This window comes from Mchenga conophoros, linkage group LG19 (genome assembly GCF_057382185.1).
Source record: "Mchenga conophoros isolate Kocher_MC1m ecotype Shallow Benthic linkage group LG19, M_conophoros_male_GT1.1, whole genome shotgun sequence".
NCBI classification, from domain to species: domain Eukaryota; kingdom Metazoa; phylum Chordata; class Actinopteri; order Cichliformes; family Cichlidae; genus Mchenga; species Mchenga conophoros.
The window spans coordinates 9567321-9585048 of record NC_140544.1 but is presented as its reverse complement, the minus strand read 5'-3'; the positions used below and the strand labels follow the sequence as shown (position 1 = coordinate 9585048).

The following is a 17728-nucleotide window of genomic DNA, read 5'->3' as shown; positions in this document are numbered from 1 at the left end:
GAACACATGCACCCTCCTCAGAGTGCGCTGGCTGAAAAGCTTTTCCACAGCTTGTTGAGCTGCATGCAGCTGCAGGATTGCTCCACCCATCAAAAAGTCACCTGTGTGAATACAGTGGGGCAAAAAAGTATTTAGTCAGCCACCGATTGTGCAAGTTCCCCCACTTAAAATGATGACAGAGGTCAGTAATTTGCACCAGAGGTACACTTCAACTGTGAGAGACAGAATGTGGAAAAAAAAAAAATCCATGAATTCACATGGTAGGATTTGTAAAGAATTTATTCGTAAATTAGGGTGGAAAATGAGTATTTGGTCACCTCAAACATGGAAAATCTCTGGCTCTCACAGACCTGTAACGCTTTTCTGTCCCCCACTCGTTACCTGTATGAATGGCACCTGTTTGAACTCATCATCTGTATAAAAGACACCTGTCCACAGCCTCAAACAGTCAGACTCCAAACTCCGCCATGGCCAAGACCAAAGAGCTTTCGAAGGACACCAGGAAAAGTATTGTAGACCTGCACCAGACTGGGAAGAGTGAATCTACAATAGGCAAGCAGCTTGGTGTGAAAAAATCAACTGTGGGAGCAATCATCAGAAAATGGAAGACATACAAGACCACTGATAATCTCCCTCGATCTGGGGCTCCACGCAAGATCTCATCCCGTGGGGTCAAAATGATCATGAGAACGGTGAGCAAAGATCCCAGAACCACACGGGGGGACCTGGTGAATGACCTGCAGAGAGCTGGGACCAAAGTAACAAAGGTCACCATCAGTAACACACTACAACGGCAGGGAATCAAATCCCGCAGTGCCAGACGTGTTCGCTGCTGAAGCCAGTGCATGTCCAGGCCCGTCTGAAGTTTGCCAGAGAGCACATGGATGATACAGCAGAGGATTGGGAGAATGGTTTCATCTGACCACATGACAAAGTAGAACTTTTTGGTATAAACTCAACTCGTCGTGTTTGGAGGAAGAAGAATACTGAGTTGCATCCCAAGAACACCATACCTACTGTGAAGCATGGGGGTGGAAACATCATGCTATGGGGCTGTTTTTCTGCCAAGGGGACAGGACGACTGATCCGTGTTAAGGACAGAATGAATGGGGCCATGTATCGTGAGATTTTGAGCCAAAACCTCCTTCCATCAGTGAGAACTTTGAAGATGAAACGAGGCTGGGTCTTCCAACATGACAATGATCCAAAACACACCGCCCGGGCAACAAAGGAGTGGCTCCGTAAGAAGCATTTGAAAGTCCTGGAGTGGCCTAGCCAGTCTCCAGACCTCAACCCCATAGAAAATCTGTGGCGGGAGTTGAAAGTCTGTGTTGCTCGGCAACAGCCCCAAAACATCACTGCTCTCGAGAAGATCTGCATGGAGGAATGGGCCAAAATACCAGCTACTGTGTGTGCAAACCTGGTAAAGACCTATAGTAAACGTTTGACCTCTGTTATTGCCAACAAAGGTTATGTTACAAAGTATTGAGTTGTATTTTTGTTATTGACCAAATACTTATTTTCCACCCTGATTTACGAATAAATTCTTTACAAATCCCACCATGTGGATTCATGGATTTTTTTTCACATTCTGTCTCTCACAGTTGAAGTGTACCTCTAGTGCAAATTACTGACCTCTGTCATCATTTTAAGTGGGGAAACTTGCACAATCGGTGGCTGACTAAATACTTTTTTGCCCCACTGTATATCGCCCAACCTTAATATGGAACAGGTACCAAGTCCACAGCTGTCTTATAGCGCTGGTGCAGAGCCAGGGTGATTTGAGCAGATCTGTCCAGATGTTTAAAGAAGATTAATCCATTGTCTGGATGTCTCAAGTACTTTTATTAACACAGTCGAGCAGGGATTAGAGGGTCGAGCCCGAGAGTCTCGCAGAGTTTCTGTATTTGCAAAACTTCAAGTTTGATTTGAGGATATTTTCATCATAGAAGAAAACAGCCAGAAGACGCATTCCTCATCTTCGCACAGTGGTTTGTTCTGCTTACAACAACACTGAACACGCTTGGTTTGAATCTGAACGTCCAGAAACCGTCACCGGCATGACGAGAGCACGCCAAAGCTCGGGCAAAGCTGCGGCGATGAGCAGAGTAACGCTGATTAGCTCGAATGCTGCTCTCGATAGCGCAGCTCACCCATCAGTGTAAAATTTAAGACTGATAGCTGAAAGCCAAATCAAAGGGCTTTAAAGACTGCAATTGATTGCACCGTCTTTGGTTTTTAACACAAACACATTAAAGTGACAAAATGTCAGCGGAGAGGAGCTCAGCTGAAAGGTGGCAGGTTAAACTGCAGCCGGCGACGTATATTTATCAAACCTGCTGCACATACTTCACACGGCAACAATGAAGGTGAAATGAATCAAAGTCAAAATACTTCAAGGACTCTGAATTATAAAGCGTATCACTTCATCGGCTACTTTAAAAATGGAATCCAATTAATTCAGCGGGCCGCTTTGGAAATGATTATCTTTCCTTTAAACTGCGATGCATCCAACAATTCAAACAGCAGCTCTGCACCGCTTCATTTTTCTCTGCTCTATCTGCAGGTTTTATCCTCACCCCCTCCACCACCCCTGCCTGTTGGAGCAAGGATCATCGATCGGCCCGTCACCGCACAGCGCCGCGGTACACTCTCATTATTTCAGCTAGAGAGGATAAACAGAGGGAGGCAGAGGGAGGAAGGCCGGCTGAGCGGGGAGGTTTGAAGGAAGGAGACCAAAGTAGGCAGAAGGGGAGAAGAAAGGGAGGAAATCTAAAGACAGGAGCTGAGGAGGAGGGGAGGAAGAGAACAAAGAGGAGAGGAGCACGGCTTCCTCCGCGGCCTTGAAAAATATTTCCACGACTATTTCATGAATGTCCACTCGTAAACCTCGGCTTCTCAGTCTATGAAAAATATCATTTACACATTATTTGTAACCAGAGTTTCCACGCCGCAGCCGTGTCCATGCCGCAGCCGTGTCCACGCCAAATCCTCAGCCTCAAAAAGGAAAAGCTGGACACCGCCATCGTGACATCACTCGCCTTATGTCAGAGGCACCGGAAACAGACTGCAGATAAAACAGACACGCCTACAGTGACGTCATGCTGTAGGTGCTCAACGTTAGCATTTTGACCGACAACACTGATCATCGCCTCACCTGTCAGTGGGCGGGACCCGTCACAGAGCAGGTGAACATTTTGTCCTCAGAGTTTATGTCTGAAGCAACGTGAGGTGTCGTGAGGATTTGGCTGTGTGGGCGTTCCCGGTCGGCAGGGCTCAGCATCCATCAAAGACGGTCCAAAGGTCCAAGGAAAGAACGGCGGCGAGTCACGGCCGCGGGGAGCCGAGGCTGGCGCATGTGCAGACGAGCTGAAAAGGTTCATGCTGGTTCTGATGGACAGGTGTCAGGACACACTTACCTGGAGAACACCTGTCACCAGGATGCATTATGGGAAGAAGGCGAGCGGACGGGGGCAGTGTGATGCTTTGGTTGATGTTCTCCTGGGAAACTCCTTCCGTCCATGTGGATGTTTGACATGTAGCAAATACCTAAGCGTTCCTGCAGACCATGTACGCCCGCACACGGACACGGTGCTCCCTGATGACACTCTGCCATAAAGCAGAAATGTTTCAGGAATAGTTTCAGGCGTTGACTTGGTCTCCAGTGGAGCATCTGTGGGATGTGCTGATAAAGTGATGGGTGTATATCCAGCTGTATCACACAGACACCTGCTAATCAATAAGATCCACATAAAATCACTCAAACTGGAGCACAGCCTCTGGGAGGGTCTGTTAGTACAGTGACCTCACAGCAGCCATATTACTGGTCAGATGATGTCACCACAAACGCTCCGAAAGGCTCCAGCAGCACAAACACAGCGTTCCACGTAGCTTTTTTAGCGCTTGGCTTTCACAACAACGTAGCGTCGGAGGACGTGTTGCCAGCGCTCTTTAAACAAGCATGAAATAAAGTCTCCTTCTTCCTGCGAAGCGATTCCTCTCCCAAATGTGCAGACAGACTCTGAGCTCTTCAAAGAGCAGACGCGCTCCCCAACTCAAGACTCTGGAAACCCGTCCAGCAGCACAGCCGGGGCGCCGTGCATCCCAGGTTCCCAGCTTTATTAGCACACTAACCAAATTAGGGGCCCTAACAAGGCAGCACACACAACACTGGGGGACGCATTCATTTAGGATGCAAGCGGCACTAATGCAGAGCTATCTGTCAAAGCGGCGCGCAGCCGTGCCTCCTCTGCACGCCGAGAGAGCATTAGTGTGCGTTTGTGGAGCAGATGTGCAGGACAAGGTGTGTGTGAGTCAACCAAGATGTTTTCACTCAGTCCCACCAGCTGGGCTAATTGATGAGCGCCACACACACACACACACACACACACACACACACACACACACACACACACACACACACACACACAGTAATCTAGCACAGGCCCTGGAGACAGACATGGACGCTGCAGCTGGACATGCTGGAGATGAACACGCCACCATGTGACAGACAGGCACCGAAGGAATCCCTCTCTCCTCATCGGGCTTCTTTCCCGATCGCTGGTTCCATATTTGATTATTGTGTCTCTAATTCAGTTCCAGGTGACTTTAGGTGGATTAGTTTCCTTTAGTGTTCCCTTTAGTGTTCCCTTCCTCCTCCGTTTAGTTGTGTCGGGTTGTAAATGTATGTGTAGTTAACTTCCTGTTTTATTTTGATAGTCTTTGGTCTCTTGTGCTTTGAGATTACTTCCTTGTTCCTGCTCTGTATCCTCCCGTCTGCCTCTCATCATCATCATCTTATGAACACCTCAGTTGTCTCCTTGCCCTCTGCCGTGTCCTCCCTCTAGGTCGTGGTGTTCCGTGTTTTCCGACTGTTGAAACTTCCTGTCTGTGAAACACAAAGATGCAAACTCTACGCTGAACGTGTGGAATATGTGCCGCCCTTCATTTTTGATGTACAGGGAGCATCTTCCACTTATAGAGCATTAAACATTGACTTGAGCTGGTCTTGACCTCCAGACCTGGGAAACTGAGGTAGCCTGCAGATACGAACTTCCCCCCGGGACAGCATCCTGCAGGAGTCTGCAGGTCCTCCTGCGACGTGTCCTCCTGCGACGTGTCTGTGGAGGCCATCGGTAATCGGTGAGGATGATTTGAAGCATTTCTAACCTGATGGTAAATGGACTGGTTCTTATATAGCGCTTTTCTACTCTATCTGAGCACCAAACTTTATACAACTAATTCATTCACCGAATCAGGCCCTGGAGATGGACGCTGCAGCTGCAGCCAATCACACCCATTCATCCCACAAGCACTTCTTGTGTGCTTTAAGTGCTGAGTATCTAACATTCATACACATTCACACTCCGATGGATGCATCGGAGAGCAACATGGGGTTAGTATCTTGCCCAAGGATGTTTGGCATGCAGCCTGGAGCAGAACCACCGACCTTCTGGTTAGTAGCTGATCTTCTCTGCCACCTGAGCTACACCCCACACACACACACACACACACACACACACACACACACACACACACGCCCATGATAATGACGTGAACTGACTGTCCCGTCAAATCAAACACACTCACCTGCCACTTTATAAGGTACACCTGCTCAGCTTCTCATCAACTCAAACATCTAATCAGCCAATCACAGGGCAGAAACTCATGCTGAAGATGACCTGTTGCTCCTCTGCCCGGAGACCTGTCCCTACGTCTGATTGGTCAGCTGCTGGTGAATGCAGCTCGACTGATAAACCCTGGAACGACTTCTCCAACAGTGCAGCTCGTGAATGACCACACACACACACACACACACACACACACACACACACACACACACAAAAACACGTACAGGTGTGTGTGACCTGGTTGGCCTTTATGTGAATCACTAAACGAGTGCATGAATCACTAATGACTCATCTAGAATCATCGGATGGAACAACACACTCATGAAAGCCGGGGCCGACCCACGCCGCCGCTCTATTACTTCTTCCGCGCGCGCCCGACGCACGCCATTATTTCCAGGCTTTAAACACATAATGGGCCTTTTGAGGGCAAAGCTGGCAGGTTGGAAGACTGAGAGCTTACAGTGAAGAGCCTCTTCACCCTGCATTAGGAAGGTCCACGCACGATTCAGCCACACACTTGACGCTTTATTTTTACTGCAGTGAAAGTCTCGAGTGTGAGGCGTCTGCAGCGTAACAGGGGATCCTGGTCTGAAGTGGGTTCTCCCAGTTTGCACTGGTAGAACCAGAAGAGTCCAGGACTTCTCTCCTTCACAGAGCTCTTAACTCTGCCCCTCGTGCTTCACTACATCCGTGAATCTTCTCTGAGGTCTTCCTTCATCATGTTTTCTCCAATATAGCCAGTCTGACTGTGAGCATCGGCAGCTCGTCCACCTCTGCAGGCTCTCCTCACTGTAAACGCTTCTCTGATGAGTTCACGGACTTCAGGTCAAAGTTCTAAGTGTCAGAATGACGGATTATCTGAGGCATGGAATAAATATCTGAGTAAACTGTATATGAGACCGCAGACCGGCCTGTGCAGGCCTCTAACCTCTAACTTGCACGAGCTAACGGTCACTGCAGTGCATCACAGTGCAGAGACAGACGCCATCACAGGGCAGGAAGAAGACGCCAAAAATGGATCCAGGAGAAGGTGTGAGACGATCCACCCAGAGCACGAGGCCGGTCACTAATCTGCTGCTGCCTGGTTTGGATTACTGGCTGTGGAGAAGTCCTGATCCTCAGTTTCACATCCACGCTGAGTGGATTCTCTTATGAAGGTTTCAGAGCTGCAGGACGTTACAGGAAAACAGGCGCTTGAACCGCGACCGCGGTGGGTAAATGAATAAACGAGGGGATAAAGTTTATGCAACAATTCTGATTTCATCGTCTGTTAACACAAAACAACGACTAACTAAAGCGTCATTAACGAAAGTCGGTCTTACTGAAGCAGCAGAGCGGCGTCCGCGCGCGCTTCGAGAGACGCTGGGCTTCACGCGTGGTGTGTAATGTTCCTCACACATACATCAGGTTGTGTACTGCAGCGCCTGTAAGTGAAACTTAATGTATAACTGCAGCAGCTCTACTTCAGTGAACTGTGAAAGGAGATGGAGCGATTTCCCTCGTACGTATTAAACAAGACTATTACTGTCACAGCAGGAGCAGCTTGACCAGAATAATATTAAAGCAGCCACAGTGCACGTGTGTGTGTGTGTGTGTGTGTGTGTGTGTGTGTGTGTGTGTGTGTGTGTGTGTGTGTGTGTGTGTGTGTGTGTCAGGATGAATAGTGGACGCTGTGCTGTTGTCGCACACAGGGAGGATGTGTGCGTCTGATAACACCAGGACGATATGGCAGTTATCAAATAATGAGTTAGCTATTGTGCGATACGGCGTGCGTGCCTCTGGTTTACAGTTTCCTCACCGTGGCCTGTGTGGAGCTCTCCTGCAGGTCCCAGAGCAGCGCATGGTTATCAGCCAATGAAATCATGTGCTTGCCGTCCCCCATGGGCTCCCACAGCACGCTGTACATACACAAAAGACACACAAACACAGAAGCACAGGGCCACAGTCAAATCGAGCGCAAACATGCTGCAGACACACAGGGGGCGGGGTCTGTGACATCCGCAGCGATGGTCACACAGCTGTGTTCTGCATGTTTAAAGAAGATGAATGTGTTTCAAAATCATTTGTAGTAAAAAAATTTATAAGAAATCAGTTAAAATAATAAGGATTGACCTCGAAACCTGCAGTCCCTCTAGTGTCCAGCAGGGGCAGCAGGGGGTCGGTCCCCACAGACTCATGTTAAAACTTTAGAGCAGAAACAAACATGTTTACAGCCTGATGCACAAACTCTTTGGACTCTTAGATCATTTCCTCTTTCACAACAGCTGTTTAAGGCTTAAATCTTGCATTATTAGCGGCGTGGCCTCTTTGACTGACAGCTGCACGGCGACACAGGCAGCTGTCGGTTGCCATTGGATGTTGGTTGGACTTTTGTTTTATGCTGCCCTCCTTTTTACTTACAGTTAGTCATTTGTGTTTGAGTTCTTTCTTCTTTTCCCCCGACCGCCTGACTCACCTTTATTCTTCCCACCTATGTCTCGATTGCTAACTGACCCTCTGTGCACACCAGTCTGTTTACTTCCTGTGTCCATCACGTGTTTCTCTTCTTCTTATCTTTGTCACCATCTGACCATTCGGATCAATAATGCGGCTGCTGTGAGTTTACCTGTACCATCCATGAAGTGTCAGCTCATATTAGCACGTATCTCTGGCAGTGAAACCTCAAACATGCTATTGTTGGTGTGGATGACATCACAGTGGTTGCTTGTACTTCCAGCAAACAAAACCAACTTCAGGTTCTTTGAATCTGCGTTTAATGATGTCAGGAGTTTTGAGGAGCAGAGCAGAACCATCAGCGGTGATTTTCTGTGTAGCAGAGCTGCGATACGCCTCACTCCTCCGTGCCATGGAGCCCTGTTGTTGTCTAAACTATTGAAAACCCATCAGTGAGTCATTCTGTTGCACTGGGCTACACGCTCCTTTGTTAACATAAGCTCGCTGTAGTTTATTTTGAGCCAAATCCACACACGCTGTTCTGCTGCCACCAATACTCACCGGAGCGCCAAACTGGTATTGACCTACCCATTTACAGAAAAACCAAACACACCAAACAGAAACAAAAGAAAAATAATACCTTTAAAAAATGCCAAATCCTTTAATCCGCCTGTCGGGTACAAACAACCGGAGCCGGATGCTGGAGGCAGATTTTTAAATAAAGCTGGAGCGAGGCTGTAGTCACGCTTTAACACAATTTAGGGTGAACTCATAAACCAGCTGTTCCCAGCAGGTGGCACTATGACGACTGTGGTATTCCTGCCTCTCCGGACTCTCAGGTGCTCATGAAACATGAACGCCTCCAGCACAGCTTCAGTCAGGTAAAACCTTTGGTGCACTCTGCTTCCAGCATGATTAGCCTAAATAGATCGTGACAAGGTATCACGTGCTCTCCTACAGCAGCTTTGCATGATCCACAGGTCATAATAATCCTTCTGTATCTCACACTGATCCTCAGCACAGCCCCTCTGAAACAAGCAGCCTTAGCTCCTTCTTTAAAGACAACTCTCTTCTGATTGGCTGTCCCGGTATGCCAGCCGTACCCTCACGGTGACATCACGCAGTGTGTGTTTGATTGCTGAGCATACGCTCATCTCATTATTAGAAACCCTGGCCATGTTTAAACTCGTACAGGTGAAACTCCTCCCACAATTTAAGTTTGGACGCTCTCATCGTGCCACGCCCCTCTGGCCCCTCTGAAGCACGGCTGCTACTCTGACATCACTCACACGGCACACAAAGTTTGTGTTTGCGCGTCCATAAGGCCTCCTGAGTGCTCACGGTGCTTTGAACCGCTATGAGAAGGCACGCGCTGAACTTCAGATCCATCTCCTCTGAACGTCCCTCCGGTGTCTCAGGGCGTTACCGTGGATCCCCACGCCGACAAGTGCAGGGACCATCGGGACAAGTTAAAGATGGCAGCAGTGCCGAGACCAGTCCAGAGGTGCACGAGTAGGTGATCTGATCAAATCAGCATCAGGACTTTCTGATCACACTCATAAAAAGGAGAAAAAAGCCCATTAGTGCACTTTAAACGCTGCTCTGTGAGTGCTCTTAGTCACATTAGCAGCTTTCTGCACAACAGCCACGAGAGTGACAAAAGCACATAAGCTCAGCCCGGTGAGCACAGAGGACCCAGTTCTGTCAGTCTACTCTGCAGCAGTAAAGTACAGTAGAGCGTTTACTGCACGCTTTGATTCCTCCTGCGCACGCCCGTCTGCAGAGTATCGACCTTTTGCTGCAGCTTCTTTAGGCGAGCCTCTCCTCTGCGCTCTACTTAAACTCTGTATTCTGGAGAGACCTTGCACACCACACTAACTGTTGTTCATCATTCCCTGGATACTTGTTTGCTTTTGTTCCCTCCTCTTAGTTTGGATGGTTTAGCAGCTAAATCGAGACAGAAAGCGACCGCGTGGTCAAAGAAAGACGACAGCCCGAGCGAGAAAGCTCTGCTTTTAACCCGAGTCCTGCCAGCTCTAAAAGCAATGTGTCAGTGCAGTCAGAGACCTGGCAATAAGCTAAATACAACCTTGGCCGGGAAAAGCTGCTATATGCTCGTTAGGGTTTTGATTTAGTGTGACTTTTCAGCTGCGTCTAATCTGGGTTAGAGGATGTAAAATGTCAGCAGCGCGATGCAGACGTGGTCTGGCTGAAGATCTGGATGTCTGTCACGGCTAGAGAACCGCTGCGATTAGAGCTTTACTAAATGATGCCATTTATTTAAGGAGTTCATCAATTAGACAACTTCATTTCCTTGGACTCATCTGTCAGCGGCAGCAACAATGCCAGCGTTTGAAAAGGAGAGAGAGGAGGTGAGAGTGTTCAGGGGAGATAAAAGAAATGACAGGGGAAAGGAGGGGAAGTTAAAGTTTGCTTTTGGGCTTAATCCAGGCTTCAAATACGCACAGTGCTATTAGAAAAGGTGGAGCAGCGACGGAAGGAGGGAGGGGAGTTTATAAGGGCTGTGAAATCACAGCTGCTGAGGGCGGCTTTTACTGCCCTCCTGAGGAGCAGCGAGTCATGGACGCACTCACAGCACGCAGCCTTCGTTTTGTCATTTAGGAGCACTTCACACTGACTCACAGTCAGACCCTGCAGCCTGAAAGGGAAGATGGTTTTCTAAATCTCCCTTAATGCATTTCTCACACTCGGTGAAGAACCTGTGCAGCAGGCCACCTTCAAAGGCCGGACAACTAAATGTAGCCATAAACAAACTGCATCGCTAAACGGTAGGCTGAGCAGATTGCAACAAACTACAAGTGAAAACAAAGATGGGCCATAATCTGGAAACACTGCATTTTACAGGACAGCAGAGCACGAATATATCTGCATCCATCCACGGTGCAACAGCTCATCACATGATGCTCATCCTGGATTATTCTTAATCTTCACTGATAACACTTCACTGTCCGTCCACTGTTTAGAAACAGAGAATATGCACTGAGGTAGTAAATACCAGCAGCACGTATCACACCAAGTAATCTTTCCACATGAATAATCCTCCCAACCAAGTTCTTTAGTATGTTTAATCTCAATCTAAAAAAAACCAAAACGTAAAACTGAATTCACTATCCGGTCGTTAAGTCTGACGTCACTAGTAGAGATGGACCGATCCGATATTACGTATCAGTATCGGTCCGATACTGACCTAAATTACTGGATCGGATATCGGAGAAAAATAAAAAATGTAATCCGATCCATTAAATATCACGAAAGCACCTCACAAAACTTGCAACACGCCGTAACTCACCTCAGAACGTTAGCACGTCGGAGCAGTATGCATCACGTGATAGAGCGGCTGTGGCATGCGGGACCTGTCGGTGGTCTGGATAGCATTTGGAGCTTCGCTAGCAACCCGGCATTTCATCTCTGACAAAGTTATCCCGAGAGAAGTAAAGCAAGTGTGTAAGTCCATCTCTGAAAGTTTGTAAAGCTTTCCTGCATTTAGCTTAACAAACGATATATGGAGCGACTGCCTCTTCTTGCTGCTACTTCAATCATGAAACTGCTTAATGATCAGCTGATCGGCTTTTCTGTCGCGAGTCCGTCTCTCTGGTTTGTTTTTGGCCCACTTTGCACCAGAAAGAGGAAACCACGTTTAAGCTTGATCAGCTGTTGTTAGAATGTATTTATTATTACTTTCTACTCGAGGATCTTTTTCTACGTAGCTGACAGCTGGTAACTGTGCAGGGGTGGATCTAGCAAAGTTTAGCCAGGGGGGCCGATAGGGCATTAACAAGGAAAAGGGGGCACAAAGACATACTTTTCTTTCTTATTCTCATTTAAAATGTCTAGCTTTTAATAAATAATTATCTGACACCCAAAGTTTTAATTTGATGTAAAATGAATAGAAGTCAATTACTGTATATAGTGACTATTAAGTCTAATATATATACCCTAGTAAGCTATAGTACTTTTTCCTTTGGGAAGGTACCATCTGTGCAGTCTGCAATTCTGTTGAAGAAAGATGTTGAATCTATTTAATATTTCTTGAAAAATAATTGATTTCTGTGCATTTTTTTCCACACTGCATCAAATTAAGGTTGATTACGTCGATTAACCCTTTACAGCCGATCGGAGCGGGCACGCTCTGTTTTGCGTAACTATTTTTAAATCCCGGTAGCACTGCAACCACGTAAGCTAGCGCAAAAATTTTTTTTGCATATGAAACCGGAGGATTTGTACTTACATCTTATGCCATCAGCTTGTCCTAGGTCACGGTTTCCTTCCACATAAAGCTTTGCAAAATCTGCATAAAAAGCGCTTGCAGGAACAAAAACATAATATTCCAGAAACACGCTTTACCGATCCAATCAGCTGGTCATAACACTTCCTACGTTGGAATAGACGTCAGCGCGAACTTTTGCATTTCCGCCATTACCTGCCCGAAACCGGAAGTGACGTCGTTTTCGCGGAAATGTAGTCTTTTTTACTATCAGGGCCTCAGGGCCTATACTCGTCTTTTTAAAAGTTATCTTTGACTTTATGACTTTCTGTGTCGTTTCTGGGATGCTTAGGACTCATATTGCACTGCTGGAAATAGTTTATTTTGATGCATATGCTGCTGTTTTGCAAATTTGCAGTATAATATTTATTTTCGTTTTTCCTGCAGTGTATAAAAATTGGTGTATTTCAAAAATAAAACTATGAAGACACTCAAAATAAATTTCCTGTGGTGGGAAACTATTTTGTGCAACTTTTTTGTATTTATATTTTTGCGGGATTAGCCTCTTAAATTTCTCTAACTACAAATATATGTTAAAAAAGCGAAAACGATTTTCAATTTTTTTGTAGTTTATTGCACTTTTTTGCAATTTATGTAATTACTATGCACTTAATGAATACATATTATTAAAATCTGGGCTATAATGGTTGTATTGATGTATAGCAACTTGAAATGCTCCCAAAAATGGTTCCACAGCATGTAAAAATATAATATAAGCTCTGGCGGACTTGGTTCTATGGTAGGTCTTAAAGGGTTAAGCATCATGAGGTGGAGCGTGAGGGGTGGTTCCCTATTTTTTATTTATTTATTTTTGTTGTTGCTGGGAGTTGGAACCCTATTAGTTAGGTTGCTTAATATTTATGCTAAGTACTCTTTAAAATACCAGAATAGGGAGGATGGTGTAGGTTTGAGTTTATTAGATTGATCAGTATTGCTGAACTATGAAATTTTTTTTTTTTTTGCATACAGGTATAACAGAATAGCTTTAGTGTAGTTGTTGTTTTAAACTTGAGTATGAACTTATACAAAATGCAGCAAGATATTTTAAAAAACAGTTTTGTTGATTAAAACACACTATATCGGATTCATATCGGTATCGGCAGATATCCAAATTTATGATATCGGAATCGGTATCGGACATAAAAAAGTGGTATCGTGCCATCTCTAGTCACTAGCCATGTCTGGGCCTAAACTCTGCTGCAGGTCCATATATCAAACGAGTTGAAAAACTGTCTAAAGTCTTTCATCTTTAATAAAATGATCAGCGTTCTGCTCTACCAGGTGTAACAATTGAGTTTAACATCCAGGCATCCATGAAAACGGAATTTATGACATTTAACGGAGTTAGAAGTTAGCAGGGAGTTAGCTCGCTAGCTTCTATCTAAATACAATATAGCATGTCCTGATTGCGGGGTTTGGGAAACAAATTCAAACGTACAGCTCTGTTATCACTTCCAACATAAATGAAGACAGAAAACTAAACAGCAGTGACGTTTGTAGGGTTACTGAAGTTTGGCTAGCTGGTATATAATGATGTGCTACGTGACCGCTAGCGACACAGCTATGTTAGCATAATATAAACAAGATAACTTTTTTCCACTCGATAAAAGTTAACGTGAGTGTTCTCGGTGGTCAGGAACAAATGTAATCGCATGGCAGGATGCTGTAAAAGGACCAAACTTCAGCCAGGAGAACAACTGAGATAATCCATCCACAATACGAGGTTAGTCATTCATATACTGTTGCATGGGCTGGGCTGTAGTTACATCCTAAGGTTTTAAAAACCGAGCTTAAATAAATGATTAGTGGTAATAAAAGCCGAGGGAGGTCAACAGTGATCACTGACTGTTTTAGGAGCTTTTTGAGATCAAATAGAAGAAAATACAAAACATTAAACATGTTAACAACACAAAAGCCATATTAAACGCAGACTACTTTAGGCCCAGAAGTAGGATTCGTCACGTCATCACTTAACGACCGGATAAGATTAACTCAAGGGTAGACTTAAGCAAACCCCTACTCAAGCTAGCATAATCCAAAAACTCGTGAACCCAACTGTAACTGTTGGAAGCCAAACTAACAATCAAAGGTAACATCTGATCAATCGATTGATGCTTTGTGTCCCCAAAAGAAAGGCAAGTCCCCACAAAAGCCCTGTGAACACTCTGTCCCCTTAATGTAGCAAAACAAGTACACACACACACACTGAGGGCTCCACATAGACCTTGTCGATAGCGACTGCAGCATGTTCGATACCACCGCTCCTTCCTTCCTAAACACACACTTCAGCACACCACAGGACCAATTAAAACACACTCCGCTTTGGGATTCACAGCCCATCGTTCCCTGTAGGATCAATTAATTCATGCAATACTGAGAGGCAGACAGTTCGCCTCCCTCCATCTCTCTCTCTTATGAAACACTCCAAGTTATGTGCGTTTGACCTTGAGCTCTGCAACAAGCTGGCACGCTGTGTACTGGAATGTATGCTGGGAGAGCTTTTACAGCCCCATATATCCACGTCGAGCCATGCACTCTCTCTCTGCTCGCCCACTCTGCTGTGCTTTGCATCCATATGAGTTTAATCCCCCGTTACAGAGAAGCCAACACAAATACTCCCTGGTCCTTCTTGGGCATGAACACAGGGACAAACAGAGCATCTGGAGCTGCAGGACGGACGGACAAATGCAGTGTTGCTACGTACAAACTCGCCACATCTGCATCTCCACCACTTCACTTCCTGACATCACCAGTGGGACGATCTAAGCTACAACCTCCACCCAAACTGAAAAGAGTCAAGAATCTGGATATTTACATGCTATTACCATGACGCAGGCTCAAACCTGTTTCCTTTGTTTAGTGTAAAGCAGTCAGAACGCCGTCAGCACAGCTCAGACTTACAGACACACGTTACCCTGGAACTTAAAAGAAGACGTTTTCAGTCCTGCTTTTCCTTCACAGTAGAATCCCGAATGAAAAAAATAAAATAAATAGAAACCTCCACAATGAAAAACCTAAACTGTTCTGTTATTTAACGTTTATTTGGCTGTATGTCAGCAACAGGTGATTTTTTGTGACGGTCCCTGGGCCTTATGTTTAGACCCTCTGGGTCAGGACACCGCTTGATTTTAACATCTTCCACCTGTGGACTGTTTCCTGTGTGTCTTTGTGTCCTGGATGCTAGAAAGCTTCAGTTTTCAGCCCCAGAGGTTTCAGTCTGCTTTGCAGTGCCGACCGTGCAGGAGTCCCATAAACCACCCTGTGGAAAACAGCCAAACCCCACCTCCACCTGTAATGATACAGGTGGAGGTGGGGTTCACAATAAACTGGAATTACCATTTAAGGTAACTGCGAGCTCAGCCGCAGACAGATTATTTCTTTGTGCAGCAGCTGCCGTCACAGACGGGAAAAAAGCAGCAGAGCTACAAGCTTCAGCCCAGCGCCTGCACACACACACACACGCACACACACATACACGGCTGATAGTCCACATGACAGCCCACGTCGGGGGTCCAATTGATTGAGACGAGGCGACGCTCACAGTGAAAATAAGGCTCACAAAGACTCTTTGCATGACGGGGCTGGGACGCAGACAGAGAGCAGAGCCCATCGGGCCTTACAAACGACCACACAACAATAACACACATGGCTGCATCCGTGTGTGTGCGCACAAACACACACAATCACCCCATAAACACCTCCTACCCCCTCCTGTCACACCCCACTTTAGAAAATCAACCTCGCTGCCTTTTGCGCTTTACCGCTCCCTCCTAGGGCCGTGATTGGCTCAAATGGCTCCACGGGAATCGATGCACTCATCTGGCAAGGCTCCCAATCGAAACCAAGTGCAGGAAGAGGGGGGAAAAAAAACACAACATGATTTTTCCCGAGGTTTGTTTAGTCCCGTTATTTTTATTTTTTTGGGTGTGCTTTGCCGATATTTCCATTCAGAGCACGCTTCACGACGGGCAGAGGCTCGAATGTTTGCCCACCCAAACAATGAGGGGATTTGGGGAAGAAAAAAGTGTTATTGTTGCTGAGAGTGGAGTGACTTGCCGGCAACCGGAAAACGCACACATGAAGGATGCGGACACGCTACAGTGGACACACAAGCAGGTGAACAAACACACAAAACAGACAAAAGCCTCATAAGAACTCAGATCTCTTTACTCTTTGTCTTCTTACACACACAAACATGCATGGGTGGTGCAAGCTGCCAGCATTATCACTGTGTGTGTGTGTGTGTGTGTGTGTGTGTGTGTGTGTGTGTGTGTGTGTGTGTGTGTGTGTGTGTGTGTGTACTTGCGTTGCTATCTAACCGTGGACTGCTGTGTCATTACAAATCCACAGACACAGGACCGACAGTGAGGACATTCTTCCAGTCCTGTGTTGGTCCTGCTTTAAATGAGATTAAATGATTTTTAACAAATTCATTTTAGTAAATCAGGCACAGCTGTGATTGATGACTAAATATACAGTTAGAGAAAAGATTAATAATTACTGTGGGGCTGTACAGGGCGTGGCTAACAGTGACTTCCTGTATTTAAACTGCTGTAAATGACTTATCAAACATATCTCATGGATGATCCACAGAGAACAATCCTGCCACAAGCTGCAATCAGTTTTTATCTAAATCACTGTCAGAAGCTCTTTATTTGTCCAGAGGGCAGAAATTACAGCAATGTGTAATTTTCTATAGCGATATTTTAAATGGTCATAAAGATATATATTATTTACTGATGTATATCATTTATATATAGCCAATCCGTAACTGCTGTTGACTACAGTCTATGTACCAACACAAGCAGAGGCTCACCGTGGCAGAGTGGGGAGTGCGTGAGCGATGGAGGAGCAGTGGGCCATCAGATGGTTTCAGCTAATGTGATCTGAGCTTTGTCGTCTGTGACAAAATGATCCACATCATTTATAAAACTAATAAAGAGCCAAAATTAATCCCACATGCTCGTTTTGTCAAAATGTCCTTAAAATGACAAAAAAGTTAAAAACAACTTGTTGAAGAAATGACGTCTTTGCAATCCCTGCTGCTGTTAGCAGGACGGGGTCAAAACGAGCACTCCTGCAGGTTCTGCTGTTACACATCGCTGATGCAATGAACAACACCACGCACATACAAGATGTCACATTGCATGGCACACTGTGGCTAACAACAGCAGTGCTAGCAGCAGCAGCAACCTTCCTTCTGTCCTTGCAGGCTCCATGTAGCTGCTAGCCTGCAAGGAAGGAGAGCTTTCCACCAAGCTTTGTGACAGCTTCACATCACATGAGGACTACAGGCAGGTGGCGCTGTAACACAATCTGTGGAAGACTGATGGGTAAACATGGGCCGGGGTTGCTTTTGTTTTGGGGGTTTTTGTATTTG

The 17728-nt window shown here is 46.0% G+C and overlaps 1 protein-coding gene across 2 annotated transcripts in view; it reads right to left on the bottom strand.

Moving 5' to 3' along the window:
• Positions 1-17728, bottom strand: part of eipr1 (EARP complex and GARP complex interacting protein 1) — a 50853-nt gene that overhangs the window by 23554 nt on the left and 9571 nt on the right. For both annotated transcript variants that reach the window (XM_085256417.1, XM_085256416.1), the window contains exon 5: positions 7429-7528. In XM_085256417.1, the coding sequence (XP_085112543.1) occupies positions 7429-7528 (100 nt within the window). The remainder of the gene's footprint in view (positions 1-7428; positions 7529-17728) is intronic.